The sequence below is a fragment of the Capra hircus genome, chromosome 4 (assembly GCF_001704415.2).
Source record: "Capra hircus breed San Clemente chromosome 4, ASM170441v1, whole genome shotgun sequence".
In the NCBI taxonomy this organism is placed as follows: Eukaryota; Metazoa; Chordata; class Mammalia; order Artiodactyla; family Bovidae; genus Capra; species Capra hircus.
The window spans coordinates 51051228-51073417 of NC_030811.1; the positions used below are offsets into that span (position 1 = coordinate 51051228).

General features: G+C 34.5%; 1 protein-coding gene across 1 annotated transcript in view; it reads right to left on the reverse strand.

The window, feature by feature from the left end:
• Positions 1-21320, reverse strand: part of SKAP2 (src kinase associated phosphoprotein 2) — a 171764-nt gene extending 150444 nt beyond the window's left edge. Inside the window, exons 1-4 of the mRNA XM_013963339.2 lie at positions 21027-21320; positions 11671-11776; positions 11045-11070; positions 3761-3868 (exon numbers count right to left, since the gene is read on the reverse strand). Of these exons, the coding sequence (XP_013818793.2) occupies positions 3761-3868; positions 11045-11070; positions 11671-11776; positions 21027-21093 (307 nt within the window). The 5' untranslated portion in view covers positions 21094-21320. The remainder of the gene's footprint in view (positions 1-3760; positions 3869-11044; positions 11071-11670; positions 11777-21026) is intronic.

A 22190-nucleotide genomic window follows, 5' to 3' on the forward strand; every position in this document is an offset into this window, starting at 1 on the left:
CTATTTTCTATCTTAAGCTTCATTTTGTCTCTTTTTATATGCACGCCCTAGAGGTTCCAGATTCTATCCACAAAGTGATTATGGTCTAGGACTGAATCAGATTTGTAACAAATGTCCACTGGGATTCTTCGACCTAACATCGATGGGTGAGCCAATACACGTCTTCTAGCTCACTGAATCCTTTCACCTTACCTTAGGGACTTTCCACGCTACACAGTTAGAAGCTTTCTTTCACAAATAATGAAATGAATGAAAAATGGTTTCAGAATAGAAAAACAGAAACCCAAGTCATTATATGGTATCTAAAGCTACCCTGCATCTACTATCTTAGTACCTAAACAAACATTTTAACATGTATGATAAGGGATGTTCTTCAAGGTCTTAAGTTTCATTATCTCTAGTTTTATATGATTACTGACATGCATCATTTCTATTAACACTTCAATATATCCAGCCATACGATAGCATTAAACTAACAGTGACCTACAAAAGCCTAGAAACCATTATGACTTAAGTTTATCAGAAAATAAGAGCATAAAGTTAATAAAATGAAATTTCTAATAAACAATTTTTATAAGTGTTACCAAATCAAAATGAAACTAACAGCAGTCGTGAAATCATTTATGAAATGTATTTCCCTCAAAAAATAAAAAGTGTTTCTAAAGAGAGAGAAGAAAAATTACAAAGTACAATATTTTTAAGCTACAAGCTTTACCAAAATCTGTCACCATTTATGTTACAATTCTGCTCATCAATAAGGTACTTTTTTTCAAAGAACCATTCGAAAATCAGTTATATCAACTCTTTTGTATAGAGAAGCAGCACACCTTTCAGGCAACTAGTATTAATGAGTAGACATGACTATAGAATCTCCATTTGTTTCTCTGACAAAGCTGTGGCTACTCTAGTCGCTCATTGAAATTCCATTAATCTAGTGTACCAAGGTCCAATGCGAAAATCAAAACTCCATCTAACCCTTTATCAGTTCACAATAACCTACAAGTGAACTCTGCCTGTTAGCATGCAGCAAGTTATGATTTTGCTATCAATCAGGCAGTTGGCCAATAAAAAAAAAAAAAAAGGCAGGCTGGAAACAGTGTGTCTGGCAGGGTTTGAAGACTTTGTTTTTGTTTTCTGTTTTCATTCCCTTTCACTTTCTATAGGGCGTCTGGACCTTGTGAGAATATGCATTATTCTCCTTGGCTGTGATTTAATTGCTACCAGCAATCAAGTCGAAGCATCACTGAAGTGTGCTTGAATTTCATTAGAAGATATAACTTATGCTACTTTCCTACAGTACCTAATAAACCATAAAGAAACCAAAACACATATGGCTTGAGGGAATAACTGGAAAATTAGGTAGCCATTTGGGAACTGAGTGAACTTTTGAACCAGAGGAACAGAGAAAAAGAAATATTAAAGGAAAAGACAGACTTAGAATGCACAGAGATGTGCAGGTTTGACCTTTTCAGTACCTTGAAAATTACATTAGCATTATGAAAAATACATATCATATTTGGAGTTTATAATCCATCAAAGTTGAGATACTTTGCTTAGTGCCTACCATAAGGTAAAAGTCAAAAGGACAAAACAACAATCTGATTTGACAAAAGGCCTTTTGGTGACCCATGCTAATTTAGTTACACTTACTGTTAAATGTATTATCATTTTATAATTAATATATCATTAGACTAAGGTCACACAATGAAGGAAAATTTATTCAGCAAAGGAAAAAGAACACATATAAAATCTAAGTTAGAGGGAGAAAAAACTAATATGATTAGATAATATTTTAAAGTGGAAATTAAAAGTTAAAGTAGTAGTTTTAAAATTAACTTATAACATCCTTAGGAGAAAATATGAAATTATCAAAACTAGCACTGTTTATATACCAAAGATGAATAATACCAGAAGTTAAAATTTCAATCTAGGAATTGCTTATATAAACACTGATGAAAATGCAATATTTAAGAAGCTAAAATGCAAATGTTACACATAAATACAATTTATTAAACAATATTCAAATATCGACAATGCTTTAATGGTAAATCTTCTTGTGCTATTAATATATTTCCTGTATATCTGGTTATGAAAACAAACATATGATAAATTATTTACCCATTAAAAAAATAATCACGTAATTGCACTATACAATAGCAATTCACTTTTCCTAACAAATCACTGGCTCTCACAGATATTTAATTGTTGGATTTCTAAGGTTGTTATTTTTTCAAGAAGGTACATAACGCTCTCTTGTACATCAAAATATTTATGCTATTTTGAGAAAGCCTGAGCATATATAATCTATGAATATATTTGTATGTGTATATATATTTTCATAAGATAAATATTCTTCATATATGTATATATACAAACTCATTTCTGTATACTTACATTTCACAGAAAAGCAAAACAAACCATTGTAATGTGTCTGAAAAATAGTTCAACTTAAACAATAATTCATTGTTTTGCCTGAAAATATTACTTCATCAATGATAAACATTTTCTAGTAGAAATGCTTTTGAAGATATGTTAGAAAGGGTAATGCTCTGTTTCATATACTAAGTGTAACTGAAGAGAAATATGCATTAAAAAAAATAGAACCTATAGGAGAAAGAAATTCTTTCCTTTTAAAAACAGATATTAAATGTTTGCCAAAATGTAAAATTCGACACAAAATGGATATGATTATTGTTGCTACACATTGTACAAAGTTCTGAATATAAAAAAAAAGATTGTGTTGTTCTGAATCAGTGGTTAGAGTGTTTATCACTTATGCATGCACTTGACTTATCCCTGTTCTGCAATAGACATAATTTTATACCTCATAAAAGCAATTTATGTTTCCAAAGGGAATAATCTGGATAACATAAAATGTGGAGTGCTCTGTTGCAGGAAGCATATTTTCATTCAGCAATTGTATTTAGAGATGGAACTGCACAGTTTGATCATCATATAGTGGCAGAAGGCATTATTCATTTCTATGTCTGTGTGAAACTTTGAGTGCCACAAATTAATATGCATGGCTAATTTATCAATATGCATTCTTAATTTGTAACTATATATCACCCTCAGGTCTCTACAGTTCAGATGCACTCGACTGGGTGGCACAACAAAGTACATGCTACGGTAAAAACAAGTTTCATAACTTTGGAAGTTTTAAAAAATTACTAAGAGATAAAGAATCAATTTTATTACCATTTCATTTAATACAAAATACTATAATATTACTGTATAATATGGGATATTTTTAGATGATAATTAGAAAAATGAAAATGTATATAAAAGAAGGATTCGATGAAAACTTATCTCGATGAGAGAAGGCAATGTAGGAATAATTAATTTAATATTTTATGAACTCATTTTGTATGAAGTTTTCAGGAAAAAAGAGATCAAAAATCTTTTTCATTATTTATAAAATAAATAATACAACAAGCCATTAAGCAGCCCAATAAAATTAAGCAAGAATCTGATAATATTAAATTAACCAACAAGTATACTAATAATATTTATATGATGATATGATACAAGTACTCTCCTTAAAATTCAAGTAAAGAAAATTTTCTAGGAGAAGAAGGAACTACATACTTAGGAAAACCACTAGAGAGAGCTCTTCTGTTCCTTAAAAGGTTCTGGTAAAGGTAAGTTAACTGCAGCTTCTGTGTTTATCTGCTTTCTGAGAAGATCACCACCTTTACATATTGCATTGTTCTGTGTTAAGAGTGTCAAGAGGTATAGTCTACGGAAAAATGTAACATACCATCAGAGGGAGCTTCATCATCTTTATCATATCTTTCTGAGGCTAATGAAACAGTGTCTGGAGGCCCAGCAAAAGGGTCATCGTATTCTTCTCCATCTTCTGCATCACCTATAAAAGAATCAGAGATAAAAGAATGGATGCACATTATAACTGAACCACTCTGCTGTACACCTGAAACTGACATGACACTGTAAATCAACTATACCCCAATATAAAATAAAAAGTAAATTTAAAAAAACAGAAAAGAATCAGGGAAAAGTCTTTTATAATTTAGCCAGCTTTAAAAAGTGTTACTTTGTCAAAGAGGCAAATGGTACTACTAAATTCAGTCACTCTCATGGAAGAACAAAGAAAACTTTTTGAACTAGGTAAAAACAGATCCTATTTTAATGTATATCTGTTGTAATTTAGATAAAAGTAAAAGTTTTTGAAAGTCAGTATACAACTGCTTCTTTCTGTTACAAAAGGGTACAAGTTACAAAATTATTATGGTCTCTACAAAGATGAATATAAACTACTAGAAACAGGTTAAAACATGGTGTGTATCCAAAACAAACAAAACCAAAATAACAATAACGGCAACCAAAAAAATCATGGCAAGCACAAGAAAAAATAATTCAGTTAATTCCATTTACCTACTCAATAACTGGAAAAATGATGATGAGAAATTGATAAATTAAAGCCATATGAACATTTTACATTTTCAGTAAAAATCACACAATTACATTTGAACAGATTAAAGATACTCAGTTGCATTTTTAAGAGCAGGAATCTTTTACAGAAAAACTGCTTTAAAATCCATATAAACCTTTAAATTCAGACAAGGTGATTTACAAACTAGACACTTTCAATTTTTCATTCAGTGATATGCTATTTTTTCATATTCTAGCTAGGTTTCTAGATGATTTCCAAACCTTAGGCTGATTGGGTGAAGTCATTTAATCTCCACAATAAAATCACGTGGTTTGAGTTTTTCATATACTCATTTAGAATAATTTTTTAAAAGAGTGATTCAATCATTTACTATATACTAGCCATACCTAATCACTCATTCTTCATCCCTATTCAACAAGAAAGAAAAAAGTATGCTTAATACCATATCAATGATTTGTTAACAATTCAAGCTACTTGTTAGAAATTCAAGAGAAAACCTAAAAACCAACCCTCGAGTGCCTACAGTATCACTTTTTAGATCACAGTTGCTGGGCAGATCCAGATTAAAGCTACTGGGCTCTCCAAAATGATGTCTGTATTCTCTGACATCCTTCTGATGAGTTACACCCTACTTTCACCATGTTTTGGTAGAGAAAATAGCCTCTTTCAAGACAATACTTTCAAAATAATAAAAATCAATATTCGTATCTATTTTCTTAAAATTCTGACATTTTATCAACATTTATCATCCCTACCCTGAAAGTAAAGATAAGGACATCTCTCACCAAGACAATAAGAGCAGACTACAGAGATGACTACCTTATTGTCTTTAGTGATTACACCATTACGTGCACATACATGGTGATGCTTCTTTCCCAATTAAAATTCCAAGACACATGTACAAATACTGCTCTTTCTTCAGATCTTAATTTATCTTTCTTTCAAGATGATCAAAGTACGTCTCAGAACATTCAGTGATCCTTTATAATATTTCTCTTATGGAATGAAGAGTGATCTGATTTAAAATATGAGGTAAGATAGAACCTCATAAAAATCTAGTAAAAATATGTTTGAACGTGAAATGATAACTCATGGAATACACAGTTGTAAAGATCACAAAATTCTCAACTGTTCAGGATTATTAGCATATCCTTCTACTCCTAACAAAGTAAGAATTTTTATGTTATACATTTTCTAAGGTATTTCATATCATAAACTATAAATCTTGCTGTGAAAAAAAATATTAGGACATTTCAACCACATCACCATAACTTAGCAGTTAGCACATTACACTATTAAGAATATATAAATATGACAATAAAGCTAATGATTCATGGAAAGAATCTTTTTAAAAATTCAGATGCTCAGGCTTAAATCTATTAAATTCTATGTGGAAATAAAAAATTTTAAGTTTTAAAAAATCAGAATTAGTTTATTATCCTTGGATAATATCCATTGTATATTTTGTGTATATATCCATATATGTACACAAACACACAGCAAAAAGATCACTATTAAAGCTATAAATACAATAATATTTAATATAAGGGAAGAATATTCTACACAAATGAGTCACTGACATGTTAAAGACCTCTGTAGGTTTTATTTTTGTGGTTTTTTTTTTTTAGAACAGTCTTTGGATTGTAAAGTGACATTATCTTCAATTTCCCCATTCTAAGAACTGCAGTTCATCTCATAGGTTGGTTTTTTTAATTACTACGACATTTATATTTATCTAAGACAAAAATACATTACATACTGCTATTGGCCTTATTTCTTCCCTCCCAGCCCCCTTCCCCCCTATTTTAAGCTTCCCTTGAATTTAATTCAGAAAGTAAAGATGAATCTCTGTGGTATCTGTACAGGGTTATTCCCTCTTTAACTTGCATGCAGTTGAAAAGATACATCATTTTTCAAAATGGTCTTCATGTTACTGTTCTTCCAGTGATGATGCACCCCTTTTCCCTGACTCTAATTTTTTTCAACTCAACAAAGAACAGCTATATTATAAGGGGCCTTAATTGAACACAGGGGTCGCTGTTGAGTAGTACAAAGCATTTTTTCTCCCCAGGGGCTGAGTACTTGCAGCTATACCTACAAAGACTTCGATAAATTAAAAGGAAAATGTTCAACTTGTGTTTGTGTAATAGAAACTGAACTCCAAAGCAACAATGAGCATCAGGTAAACGTATCCAATACAATTTACAGACATAATTGAAAGCATTACAGCTAATCAGACATCTAAAAGAAAAGCTTGCTCAAATGAAATGTCTACAGAATCATTAGTTGGCAGCCATTCTATTACAATCACACATAATGTCAGTGGTGCCTTGAGCCTGTGCCAATGACAACAGCATAAATTTTGCATCTCATTTCTATGGTCATAAAATTAATGATCAGTTTAAAAATACTTCTTTGTAAAAGTTATTGCGCAAAGAAAAGACATGAATGTGTCCCTGTTATGTACTCAGAAGGATAATTATAGGGTTGTTGCTCATTAATACTGTTTCTTGTTTCCCTAGAAAAGCATTTGATTTATCCCACAACTTTCAAAAGTTTAATTAACGATACAAAGTTAACAATCTAAAAGACAATGATCCAAGACGTCTCATCCTACAATTTCATTGGTGAGTTAAACAACACAGCAAAATCAGGGCTTAATCGTACCACAGCAACATATTTCTTTGGAAAACATTTTTAAATTTTTAATAGTTGGTTTCAAATTACTATTACCCCTTCTTTTTAATATAGCTCCATGATTAATTAATGTTTTCCTAAATGCCTTGAGATAAAAGCTCATGAACAGTCATGATCTCTCCCACCACGAAAGGTGATTTAACCAATCTACAGCTTGTTTTAGCAAATATACTCCTGTTTTAGATGTAATCAGGTAAACATTAAACTAAATAACATATCTAAAATTCAGATGATAACCATTCCCTTTCATAGAAAATGAAAAACAACTTGGTGGAGGAAATTACTTGAATGAAAAATATTAATTTCTAATGTTCTACTTAGTTCATGTGTCCAAAATAATTTCTCAAGTAATAATACATAGCTAAATAGACATAATTAAGCATTTAACTTGTCACTTCTTAAGGGAATCTGTAGTTTAATTCTTGAAAATTTGGAAGATTTGATTCACCACAAGTAAGATTCACTCCACAACTCTCCTACCACACAAGGGCTAATTTATAGCATGCAAATATGAGGCAGTTTTAAAGGAAGGGTACCATTCCTCAAGCACTACCTTGAAATACACTTCTACTGCTATAGGCCCCCAAACTCAAATATGCTTAACACATTTGTATAAGGCCAGAGATGGGGTGGAAGAGCTGCAAGATATTTGTGCAGATTTCACTGGGGAGCTAACTTTCAACAGAACATATACTATGTTAGGAAGGGTAAAAGTAAGGAAATTTAACATGATCCAAAATGACTCTTCTGCTGTTCTCAAGGATTCCATCAGAACCAACTAAAATGGGTCCCTTCTTACCTAAATGCCTTGTTACTCAAAGAAGCAGTTTAGTCTATTAATAAACAATAATACCAATGAAGTCAAAGAAAGTTGCTTTCTCAGTAAATCTATTCATATTCAACATCAATGGAGTTTTAGGACAAAATCCACTAAATAGTTTTAATTTAAAGAAAAATATTTTAAAGGAGAAAATGAGTTTTTAGTTATAACATCTAAAGGGAATTGAAAACAATATATTCACATTTTTTAAAGCTGTTGACATCAATATTGGAAAAATATTCTCTTGAAAATATTTGTCTCATGTTAATAATGCATGCCCTTCTTTTAGTAATTTATGGTTTCCTTGAAATTTATTTAAAGATTGAATTATAAATCAAGATTTACTAAATCTTCTTGATAATGAAGTTGAATCTGAGAGTACACATTAATATAACATTGAACACTATGTGCCATGCATAGCTATCTTCACATTATCTTAATCATTCTGAAAAGAAAATAATAATACCAAAATCATCACTGGAGTAAAACAAGCCTGATATAAGGACAAGATACAACCACAAGTAAAACTTTTTTATTATATACCTAATATGTATTAGAAAATTCTATTTTATACTCAGTCAACAACACTGTTTACTCAAGTAGTAACGTATTTCAAGTGACATTTAAGAGTGCTATGACCTTGTCATGTGATAGAAAACAAATTCTAAAACAATCACAATTCTAAAATTAACATAATTCTAGGGCATGAAGCCTATATTTAGGAGTATACTTTATATTACAAGGCTATATTGCAACAAAGAATAAAGGACTATGGTTAGATAGTTATGTCATGGACAATATCTAAAGGTTATAAGAAGAGATGTGAGAGGAAAGCAAGGAAGGATGACAGACATCTGTGTACATTAGAGAAAGTAACAAATCATTTATTCAAGATGAATAAAGTAAAGTGAATTAATTCACTTTATTTAAGAATGTTCTTCCAAGTCCTTTTTTCTCCCAATATTATTAAAATGGTACTTAACCATCATGTAAAAAACAGTACGTGAAACAAATAGGAGTATAAAGGTAAAAAAGGAGGAAAACAGCCTCTGGTCACTTCACTGTGACCCCATATTGACCTGAGAGAGAGGAAACAGCCAAAAGGAATTCTGCCCAGGTCTCCTTGGATAAAGACAATCCAAAAACCTCAAGAAGAAAATGTAAGGAAAAAGAAGAAAAGCAGCATTATCAAAATATACTTAGATGAACTAAATTTATTCAGTACAGAGATCTATTAATAAATTCTTATTTTCAAAAAAAGATGTATTTTGAACAACTGCTTATTCAACAACTAAGCCTGTACTAACATCCCTTTAATATTTCTAACAAACGACACGCGTAGTCTTTTTAGAACAGCTGAATTATACTTTAAGGGTAGAATGGCATAAAATTACTTAGCTTCTCATATTTCTCCAAGGTATAGATCTAATTTATCCACAGGCTTACTTTTGAGCAGGCACTCTTGGTGATTAGTTAACTCAATACAGCAGTATTGAACTACAAATGACTTATTCAGAGGAAAATGATTATGGGGAATCTCTGAATTCTGTGTTATTTGAACTCGTATTCTAGGCTCATTTTTCAATTTTTATCAAATACTATATAAACCTCCATTCTCTTTAGAGACAAAGAATGTATCTCAGTAATGTAATTTTAATATCCACACACCTGAACAAGTCCTAAACGAGAATACCAAAGGGAAAATTCCTATCCCATTATTGAATCATATGCAATTCTGCAATGACTTTATACTCTCACATTTTCTTAGCTTAAAAATGTTTAATGTACAAATAATGAAGTCACAATGAGAGTCCAAAAGTCACTAGAACAAAACGTGTATTTTAAGAAAAAAGGCAGAATCTGATATGTAATATTACCCTATAAATGGTGCTTTGTATAAAAGTTATCATAATTAAAATGCATAAATGCATTATTTCTATACTCAACTAAGCAAAATGCAACATGATTAAACCCACAGTTTAGGATTCATTGTAGAGTACAAATAAGTAGGCATTTGTGGAGAGAGGAAGTTTCCTGTTCTTCCCTTTATTTAATAATGTCTAAAAATTTAACATGGAAAAAAAACAATCTTAATGACAATGTGAAAAGAAACTGTGGCTTCCTTTTAACTGTTTGATTTTAGGTTTGTCTGCTTAAGTACTTGGTTTATTGAAACTGTCATTACTCTCTCACTTATCAGTTAGCAGAGATATAAGTTACTCTGTGGTATCTGCTAACTAACCCCGGTTAGAAGATGCCACACTGCTCCTCCCAAACCCAGAGCCTAGCTCCACATAGTTAACTGACCTCATGTTTTGACCCTCATACCAGCATCCACAGGCTTCAGGTCATGACCCACGAATTAGCATCATGGAAGTAAGGGCCAAACCAAGTTTCTCTTACAGAACTGAAGACGTCAAAGGTAGAGACATCCTACGCCTTTCTAAACTTGGTTTTCAGTACACTCAGCAGCTGTCTCTCAAATCTAAAGGAAGACAATCAGCTTACCAGCACTCTCACATATTTCCAAAAAAGGAAACTGAATTACCTTCTTTGAAAATGTCTATTGCATACGTTTATTCATCTCAAAAGAAACAAGAATAATAAAAACTAGCATGTGAAACAGATTTTACTCACGTTCTCAAACAAAAATTGATAAGTTTTCAAAACAATTGTCCTTTAGAAATGTCAGCTATGAGCACTCAGCCACAGGCCCTCCTGCTCCCATCACCACTATAAAGTAATCCTTATAGGATTAAATGGCTTTGGGTTGATATCTTCCCTCTGCCTCACCAAAGTCTTCCATGTATAACTGAAGGTATATAACTTTCTTAACAAATTTCTGCCACAGTGAACCCTAAGAACCACAACACCTAAGAATGTTAAACACAGATTTCTGTATCAAAGGACTGTGCAGGGTAGATTCTAGATAAGCTTTTTAATTTTATTCTCAGCAGGGGGAGCTAGCACTCTCATCTTGAAAGTCTAGGTATACAACATGGAAATTTAAATTTTGATTCCAACTATCAAATTTCAGCATGTGTCAGATTTTCCTATTGAAAATCTTTGCAAGGGAAAAAAAATGACAGGTTTCACAAAACTTGAAAATTTACCTTTGTCTTGAGATTCCTGAAGATAACTGTAAAAGAAAGCAATAATATTATATTTTAAAATAAAGGTTAACAAATCAAAACAAGATCTAATCAGTGGCAGTGATTCAAATCTATTTTAAAATCTATACTATGAATATATATTTAAAGAAAAAAACTACTTCCTATCTTGAAATGGTAATTCCAAAAGGCTAGTGAATTTATACTAAAAATATTTTTAAAGACTCAAGTTACAGTAGTAAAATTAGAATATATTGTTAATATATACGACTTAAATTACATTTATTCATTTGAGTATCTGGAGGTATTTTCCATATTCATGTTAAAATTCTCAACCTACCTAAACCTTATCAGTGAAACCAAATATTTTCTCAAATAATCAAAATGAACAGTTGGATTTTGCAAAAATACTTAGGAAAATAGATAATCAAGAACCTTCACAAAATAGGGTATTATGATAAGCATATCTGTTTTTAAATATTATTATAGTAGAAATATAGTTTGTCCTTTAAAATACTTCGATTAGAATCTAAAAAATTTAATTCCACAATTATCAGTCCTTCATTAAAATGTTAATTACATTTATTCTACGTAAGAAAAAAGTAATAAAAGGCAAGTAAGTGACTTACATAGACTTTATATCTTTTATCTTCTTAACAAGGGAGTCTCTCTTTTCCTTTGCTTTCTTGGATAAATTTTCCCCTCTCAGTATGTCTGCTACAAATGTTTCAACATCTAAACCATGAAATATAAGAAAAAGGACACAAATTATAGGAAAGAATCATTTTTTTGTGAAGACAAATAGGATAATGATTGTTTCTACCCATAAGTGTTAATATCTGTACAATTTGTTACAGTTATTTATCAATCCAAAGCATAACAGTTGAAGTATGCTTCAAATACTAAATTGGACAAATCTGTTCGCCACTTAGCTAATAAAATGTGTATGTTCTACTTATGCTTAGCACAGCCAATGCTATTTGAAAGTTTGGCATCATTAAACAAGGAAGAAACATGCAAGTTTTAATAAACTATGGTGCCCCATAAACAAATTCTCTTGTATAAAAGCAAGCACAGAGTTTACATGCATATGTTACTATCATTTTATAGTATTTTGTAAGTTCCTGTATGAACAGGTCATTCACAATATTATATCAATAAAAGCTAATGTCTCTGGCAAAGGCTGCTTTTCCCAGTGTAATCAATTTTCAGTCATATGTCATGGTTAACCACTTTAAAGGGAAAAAAAAAAAAATCCCTTATTCTAGCCAAGATTTCCAAATCAAACCCTCCTCTTAGGTTCCTACCTGCCCCACCCACTCTGGCCAGCTATTCTCAAATAAAAAAGATAATCAGTTGCGTGGTTTTGTGTGCTCCTGCATCCTGTCTTGGCATTACTACCTGGAAATACTCTCTAAATAAAGGAAAAAGTGGCAAAATAGATTTATCCACTATTTTTTTAAATTTATTTATTTTAATTGGAGGCTAATTACTATTTTAAAATATAGTAACCAAGAGAAAAGATTTCTATGGCCTCATGCAACATTTTCACATAGCCTTCTTTTTTTAATTTAATAAACTTTTATGCTGCTTTCTAATTCTAATATGCAATGCCATCAAATTCTTACTGGTTTGATTTTATAATGGCCTTACTCTTATTGTTCATGAAATACTATACAACTTTATGATCAGAATTTCAAATGAGATATTTAATATAGAGGATACCATTAAAATTTTTTCAGTAGGTATGCCTATAAACCACCCATATTTCATATTGAAGAGATGTGTATATGTTCTATTTTCTTTTTATTTAACTAATTTGTCTCCTAATTCACAGTGATAAAAAGATGTTATCAAAACATAAAATAATATTATATTTAGTCAATTCAAAGCAGTATAACAAATTGTCTTTCAACTATACTTATAATTAGCAAGTTAAAACCTAGTATTTGAAATAGATGTTACAATTGATTTTAAATTCTTGATTACAAAAGACCTTGATCCAATGAGCAAAGCTGATTAAACTGTTATTCTACACACTCGTAATAAATTATGTAAAGGTGAGTTTTCAATAAATCAATATGACAAGTGAAATAATTAAAATTTAGTCTTGGAATAATTTTTTTTTTAATAGCTCTCTGGTTTGAAGTCCATTACTGACATGTTAAAAGTGTCTAAAAAAACAAAAGCAAAATGTCACAGCTTCTCTTTCCTTGAGCTGTCCATGTTTTGAGGAGGAGGACATGGAGACGTAATCCAGTACCAGTGCAAATTAGACCCACACCTTTAAATGAGTTCAAAACCACCAGACTTATAAAAAAGCACTTTCTTCCCAACTCTAAATTTTGTACCCAGAGGAGTGAGCAACCTCTGGACATTCAGATTATTAGCTGAAATGGAAAAAATCATTGGCTCCTCTGAGATGACTCCAATAAATCTACTAAGAAAGTGAAGTAAGAGAAGTAGCACCTCTTACTCCAAGTATACTCAGTACTCGGGAGAATCACTGACATAATGACTGGTAAATAGTGTGCTTACTTTAAACTTTCACTCAGTATTTGTCTTTAATTTCCTCATCCACACGAGTATTTAATTGCCTATTTTACATTTTCATTATACAATCCAAGTTTAAACAAACGGGATCTATTTTCTATCTCCGGAAGCAATAACAGAACAAAGTGCAGCCCAAGAGTTATTCCTTTACAAGGTCTTTTCAGTTCTATAAAAACTCAGAAAACAAAAAGCTGTAACGTTCTGTATAGTGTTTCCTAACAGTGCCAAAAAATTTTTTTTAATTATTGAGGCTATGCTATTTTATGAAGAAATACTTGTTGAAAGAGTGTGAGACTGCACGAAGAATATGCCTCGTTTATTTTCTTAGGGGGAGGCGATTCAGAGATTGCTCAAGGGGAAAATTCTGTATTTTTAGAGTAGTCAATGTATTTATTCCTAACCTTATGCCAGAAAAACGGTTTACGGCAACAAAAAAAGATTTAATAAACATTGATATTTTTAAGATTACTTCACAAAGGAGATATGAAAAGCATAGAACCTGCTTTGTTTTTTTTGCCCCCCCCCTTTTTTTCTACTTTTTTTTTAAACCAAGTAAGAACTTCAAAGTGGAAGTGATTCCTGCAATAGTCTTAGTTTGTTGGTGCCCACAAACTCAACTGGTCTTCAAGTTTTTGAAAAAAATGTTTTTTCTTTCTGAAAATCCATACAGTGCCCATTTATTTTGAAATCGAACTAAACCAGCCTCTCGCAGACACAGGCGACCCCGTGGACGTGCCCACGGCCTTCGCCGACCACCGACCCGCTCCCACAGCGCAAAGACAGAATGGGTGCTGAGAAGTTACTCCGGCTTCACCATGAGATGCTTGAGCTCCGCAGTCCGAGACACTGGGAATGTTAAGCCCCAGGGTTCCCGTCATCAGAGCTGGGAGCAGAGAGCACTGGTTTGGGGCAGCGCTCTCGCTAGACAAATGGGACTGGATCTGTGACTTTGTAGCTCAGAGCCAGGGTTGTATTTCAAAAGCCATCAATAAAAGTCCTAAGCGAATCAAGCACTTCTCTGGCAGGTTGGAAGAGATCTGAAGCTTTTTATTGTGCTCCGAATAGCCTTGCAAACGGTAAACTAGCAACCCCTCTCCTGCCTTCCTTTAGGGGTCGTGTCCCTCTGTTAATATGTAGATTTCACCGACTCCAGACTGCCTGTAATTCGGGGAACAGCCGTAATTCGATTACAAGAAAAGGTCAGCCTGCGTCTTCGCTGGCCTATTGGCCTAGTGAGTTCGATAGAATGAATTCCTCATTCTCAGCGGAGGAAATCTTGGCTCACTCGCGTACTCCGCGGGAGAGGAGACGCTTAGGGACCCACCCGGCCACGTGGAGAAAGCGCAGTTCCGGCGCCCACTAAACACCGGGTCAACCCCTATCGCCGCTCTGCGCAATCACCTAGACCGCAGGTCAGCGCCGCCTGCATATAACCCCATCTCCATCCGCTTCTGTCCCCAAGTCATCATCAAGGAAAAAGTTACTCAGCGAATACAAATGTGGTGGTGATTTTTGGTCCTGTTATACCTTAACACCGTCAAGACTAAACCTGATCTCCTAGTATAACTGTAAAGATACGGGGGAGAGGGCCGCTGAAAATAATCTGATTTGCGACTGCTCTGTAGATAAATGTTAAGGTCTGAAAACAGAATTAAAAGATGAAATCATGTCTTGGCTCAGCAACCCTCAAACAAGTTTAAGTAAGAAACCTCTCAATAATCATCTCAATCTCTAACAGGCAAATACTTAACACACACCAAATACTTAACATATACCAAACCATGGTACTCCAACTTTCCTTTTTTTTCTTCTTCTTCTTTCTTTTCTTGTACATACGACCCCCTAGAAAAACTGCCACTTATCTTCCCATAGCGCCCCAGAGGCTAGGACAGGTATCTAATACACACACGCTAACAGTTTACTACCAATTTCCATACTGATTACAGAGTGAAAAAGTGAAACCAAACGAGGCTATAACAGTTTTTAAATTCTTGCCAACTATAAACTGTCAACTTCTCCAAGCTGAGTACATAGCATAGGTTCCTACTCTTAAACAAAGCCAGGTTTGACCACTTGCCTTCACATCCTCCACCAGCAAACAGCCTGGAATGACTTCCAGGCTGGTGAGTGTAAACAAGTCACAGAGGTAACACCTGGTGTGTCTTTTGCCTAGTCCCCCCAGTCAACCAATACTTCACCTCCCTGGGCAGGCAAGCAAGTGTGCAGACACACACACACACACACACACACACACACACCCTCTGTGATGGCCTGAACTGTATAGAAGAGAGAGGCAAGAATTAGAGTGAATCCACCACCATGTGCTCAGCCCCGTATCAACAAAATGAGTGTGAAACCAATCAAACCATACCCCCACGCCCCAGATGGCTTCACTACTTAATTCCACAACTTACTCTACTTTATGAATTGGGCCAAGTTCCACTTAGTATTCACTGAAGTGCTATCACTAAACTTAATGTGCTAAGAATTCCAGCCTAGAATTGAAGTTGGCACCAAAACAAAAAGAGAAGCTTTTCATCTCTGGTAAAAAAAGGGTATGGTCTCACAAAACACACACTGGTGAAAACATAAAATCTGTTAAAACCGGGTACATGTAGACCAATTAAGCTCAATGCCCAAAGTTGGGAAATGGCTCATTGAAAAGTTATTGATTTGTCTAGTAAGTGTCTTTCTCTTGATTACCCAAGCACTTTTATAGGTCATGGTTGAACTGTGGACTTTTCAAACATGGAAAAAGGGACATGAGCAAGCACAAGAAGTTCTCACAGTATGATAAGTAAAGTATACCTGAGTCTTACCATCCATTCATCTGACAAAATTTTCAAAATTGGCTTTGGAGGCTAAATGATTTATTTTGATAGAAAACTGGACTGCTGAAGAATAGAGATGAACATTTTTCGCTTCTAAAAGATGACTCTTGATAAATAGCACTTTAAAATGATCAAAATCTTATTTTCAAAGAAGCCACAGTGCTTCTATATTACACTATATTCACTGTTAGGTAGCATCTATTGTAATGTGTTCACCATGTGATTGAAAAAGAAATGTAAACTCAGTGGAATGAAAAAGATAGACTTGGCTTTAATTGAAAAAGACAAACTAAGTGAATAATGAGTATATAAAAACTAGCCTATGCCACTTTTATCACCCATATATGACACTTAATCTTAAATTTATGAGAGAACTGAACTGTGTTTCAAATCACCAGAGGCTCTTCTTACTCTTGTTTCCACCTTCTTTCCAGTAATGCTGGATAAAGTAGAGCTAAACTCATTTATAAATTTTTAAATTTTTATACTTCTCCTTTTTAGTATATTTAAATTTCTTTTTAAAAGAAAACCAGTGATAATTTGGATTGAATAACTATAAAATCACACATACAAGCATACTATCAAGAGCTTTGTTTAGTAATCTGAGATGAAAATACTTTAAAAGGAAAGTCTTGGGGAAAGAAAGCCAATCAAAAATTCCTGCCAAGAAAAAGTAGGATATTGTATGCTTAACATGGGCAAATAATTCTCCTAACATCACATCTTAAGTCATCTATGGTATCTGACCCATATAAGAAACTTATCAGTTTCTCGTCCCTTGATTTACAAATATATATTCCTACTTCTAGAAGAGGAAATCTTAGAAGTGTCATGGACTGATTTCACTGTAAGATCAAATGTTCTCCTATCAACTTTAAGCTCATTAGTTATTACTGTCAAAATGGGGCAGGCTTGTTCTTGCTCTATAGGAAAAACCAGGTGCTAAGGAAGTAGGTGACCATTGGTGACTCAGTAGGTGGCACTCTTCCCTTTACATACTTGACCAATGCCCCAAAAGGAAGTTAGGGGGCATGAGATATACTATAAATGAGTTTCAGAAGACAAACAAACCAAAATGTTCACCAAATTGTAAATGGAACTTGACAGGTAGAAATCAAACCATAGTATTCTTAGCATTCAAAAAGAAAGAAAGAAAAAAAAAAGTCTACCTCTATCTCAGCTGAATTGCATTACTTATCTAGTGTCCCTAAAGGGATTATCAATTATGTGTGAAGGTTTTTTAAAATGTCCTAGAAATTCCCAATAGAGGAAAATGCAATATTTCTAATCAAGACTGCCAAGTGAACAAACTCTCAGGGTCACTTTGCAGACACCGCTCTTGTTATGGGTTTGATTTTTTTCAGAGTACATACTGACAACCACCATTTTCTTCCTTCAACATTGGTTTCACTTTCTATCTCAATAAAAAGAAACTAGCATTTTCCTACAGTTTCCTTTTTAAATGTGCTGTCTTAATACAAATGAATGAGAATATCAGACTGCAAACCAGGAACAGACCAGTATTCAAAGGGAGATTAAACAAGATTGGGGGTGGGGTGGGGGGAGGGTGGTTAATTCCTCTCACTTTCTTGCCTGCCTGGAGGAAAAACTCACATAAATCAAGATTATTCTTGCTGTTCATCCTAGTCAAAATATTTGGACATGGGAGAAGATTATATGGAAAAAATTTGGGATTATCCTTTGTTTCTATTTATCCAAGCTAAACTTGTTCTTCCATTGCTGTGGGAAAAAAAATTAAAAGTTGCCTGTATTGCATGTGGCAGTTTGCAACTTGCTTTTAACAAAAATCTGTATGTTTTTTTCTACTCATAGAACAAGAAAATAATTCAACACTTTTTATAAAAAGTATAGGTTTTCAACATTGAATATACTGATTTCATGGAAATATAAATAACTACAAACTATACAGCCACTTTCTAAAGTGCATCATCAAATGTGAGCTAAGAATGATAACCTCTATGGATTTTTGCATTTCTACAGCATTTTTTAAGGAAAGGAATAGGAAGGAGGAGGAACAAACACTGAAAAGAAAGACTAAAACTACTATAATCAGAAGGAAAAATAAAAGAGAGAAAATAATAAATTGATAAGAATACATTTGATACCTACCTCTATCAAGTAGTTGAAATGTCAAACATTCAATACATCTGAGTGACATAACAATTTGGATAAAGGGAACATAGAACATAATGGGAGCTATCCAAACATTTTTTTTCTAGGCATATCTTTTGCTTTGATTCTTTCTTTCTGAAGGGATTTTAAATGCTTGAAAAGTTTAGTTCTTTATCTTTCCTGCCTTGGAATTCTAACATAGTGCCATTCATTCTAAGAGCACTCGTCTGTTAACTACAACCACCACTGCCAACATGTCCTTAGTTTCAAAGAACGAACCAGGAGAGCCAGCAATATCTTTAAAATTCAAACCAATGCCAACTCTTCTCCTATAGTTTTAATAGTTTTAAATCTAACCATACCCCATTAGTCAAACACTTGAGTAAAACGAAATGTGAATAAAACTGCTGATCTCACTTATTCTTTAAAACTTCTCTACAAAAAAACAAAGATTTTAATTAGTCAGCCATAAAACATTAACTACTTTTCTTCAAATGGCTAGTTTAAAAAGAAAACTGGAAAACATTGGTTCACTTGTTTCATTTATTTAAAGTATATCTCATTATAGATATTTATATTTCCTCATAGCCATACCTCTTGAAAATACAGTATAATCCAAATTTGTCATTGCTAGAAGTTTAATGTTTTAATAGTTGTTCTTAATATTTCATGTGTTTTAATATGTGATTTACTTCAATAATGTGAGATACTGAAAATGTCAAGAAGATTATTTTTGAAATGCTAATTTCAGATATGTATTATCTAACTACAGAGCAGAGAAATGGCTAAAGTATATATGAAGTTAGCAATGGCAGATAACTTAAGTATTATTTAATCCTGAGCTTTCAATTAAATTACACAAGTAAGGGCTACATGAAATACTTGTAATCCATGGGGATCAGAAAATAGAGTCTCATAACCTATATATCATACTATCTGCAAATTACGCCTGTGGATCCAGATTACAAACTGTCTACTGTGGAGCTGTCAAGCTTTAAAAGCATGTATCCAGGGGGGTCTATGCTTTACTTCTTAAACTCAAAAATTCAGACCTAAAATATCCTGAAAATGGTGACTTCTCTCTAGAGTTATGATAAACAGTTCTCTAACCTGGTAAAATAATATTCTAAGCAAGGAATCCCAGCATGGTAACAACAAACATGTTAACTTTTAAAATAAAATCAGCACTCACTTGAAACTCTCATAGAATGGAATAAAAGCTGCCTTGACTCAGTCCCTACGGTTCTTTCAGTATATCCCACAATGGTACCCATTAACAAGCATTTCTTAGAGTAAATCACTACCCCACAACAAATGCAGTCATCGTAACACTGAAATCATGTTCACAAAACATGTCTGCATTCATACACTGTTAATTTTATTTTCTCTAACAGCATATTAAGAGATTTAGTCTCACAGTGCTCTAACAGTACCTACATATAATGCCACATTTTAAATATTGCTTTAAGAGTTAAAATAAGCAAATTGTATCACAGGCATCTAAGAGAAACTTTTAACCCACTTTTTCATGACCAATATTGAAAGATACTTAAACTAAAAATTTTAGATCAAAATTCAATATTCAGAATTCTGATGTACACATGACAAAGTGAATAACGGGAAGAATTTCAGAGCATCAGGATAGGTAAAATTTTTGCTACCCCAGAAAAGGATTTATTTTCTACGTTGTGCAGAAATATATGTTTTTATTGGCCCCTAGCGAAAATATACATCTCCCATATTAGATAACGAAGTAGCAGTGGATTTGTAACAGCCTTGAAGAATGCATCTTTAATTCCTAAGTTCCTACAAACGGTCACTCAAGACTGAAAAGGGGAAGATGGGGGTGCAAATACGAAATACTGTAATTCATCGTCACAGGAAGCTGGACTTTAACACATCCTTCCTTTTGTGTTGTAACACGTTACTCAGGCTGAAGACAAGTGGTCATTTGAGAGTCAGGCCCCCTTTTAAAGTCTCAAATATGGGTGGGCTGAATGTTCAAGACAATGGGAGTTTTAGAAATGACAAACCCTGTGGTCCCATAACCCCTAACTCCTAACCTCTGTAGCTCAGAAATCTCTTTCTCTTCCATCGGCCAAGGGACCAAAGAACTAGTTCTTTGACTTCTCTCCTTCCTCATCTCTCTGTGACACACACACACACAGTCTTCAAGGTACCCTGATCGCGCGCGCGCACACACACACACAATCTTCACGATACCCTGATCGCGTTAGTAAAGCCCACCAAGAAGGGCTTCCCCACCATCCTCGCACCAAATTTCCACACACACGCCCACTCCCATTCTCACATCCCACTTCCCCACTCCCATTCCCGTTCCCACTGGGCAGGCGGCGTGCAGAGAGCCAGGAGGGAGGGTAGAGACTCCGAATGCTTCTGTCCCCGCCGGCTCGCCGTCCCCGCGCTCCCGCCCCCGCCACATTACCCGCCCCCTTCCCGCTTTTTACCTGCCAACAGGTTCTTAATTTCCTCGGGGAGGGGGTAGGGAGAGGAGGTGCTGCTGGGGTTGGGCATGTTAGGGATCTCGGGGCGTGAGGGGAAAGGACCTGTGCTGAAAGGGGAACCGACCCGCTAGGGTTGCGGCTGCGATCTAGACTCGGACTATCCCGGTAAGGACAGCGGGGCTAAAAGTCCGGACACTGCCAAGCCTAGGCTCATAACAAGGAAGTCACTGAAGCCCCAGCCACAGCTGCTGGACTCTCGGCCCAGCCCCGCCCGGCAATTCGGGGCGGGGAGGTGGGAGGGGCGGGGGGCGGGGAAGAGGTCCGAAGGGCCTGAGGGGCCTTAACTGCGCATGTGTAATCCCTAGGTTTTCCCTGCCTCCGAGAAGAGCCTCAGGGCAGGCCACACCCACCGCTACGTGGAGCGGGAGGAGCGGCTGGTGGGAAAGAGCGGACTCGGGCTGCATCACCTGATCCCGCGCCCGAAGCGCTTTGCGGCCATTTTGGTCACTGGTAGCGGTGCAAGTGCTGACCATTTCTGCAAGGTCCCAGAAAATAAGGACTCTGCAGTGCGTCCAGGTTTTCCGATTGAGAGACTTTCTGGTTTTAATCAGTCCCGCCAAGGTTTAACACTGCGCAGCACCCCAGATGAAATTTTCGACCGCCCTAAACTATTGAGGCCTTCTTTGTCCGATTGCATGATGGCATCAAAGTCCCATCTTCCGCCAGTCTTCCCTGAGAGGCCTGTCCGGAGCTGCTCCAGAGAGCGCTCCGATTGGCTCTTACACTACATAATTCAGATTTGGAGGGTGACCGATCTCCCGTACTAGGAAGCGCAGAGTTCTAGTTACAAATAGAAATAGATAGCACCTATAAGCATCAAAGAGAAAATTGCTATAATTCCATTAAAACGGAATTATAAAATTTTTTCATTGCAACCTGATCGTTTAATCATCAGATACTACTGAGTATAATCTCAGCAAACTTAGTTTAATCAGCTACTTACTGAGTGTCTTCTAGCTCTAAATCTTTTTACAGATTTTCTCTAAAACACAGTGTGTGTGTGTGTGTGTGTGTGTGTGTGTGTGTCTGTGTGTGTAGAAGAAAAATTTTTTTTTCAGATAGGAAACGGAAGATTTTATTGTGGCTCCAATCGCAATATAAATTGTT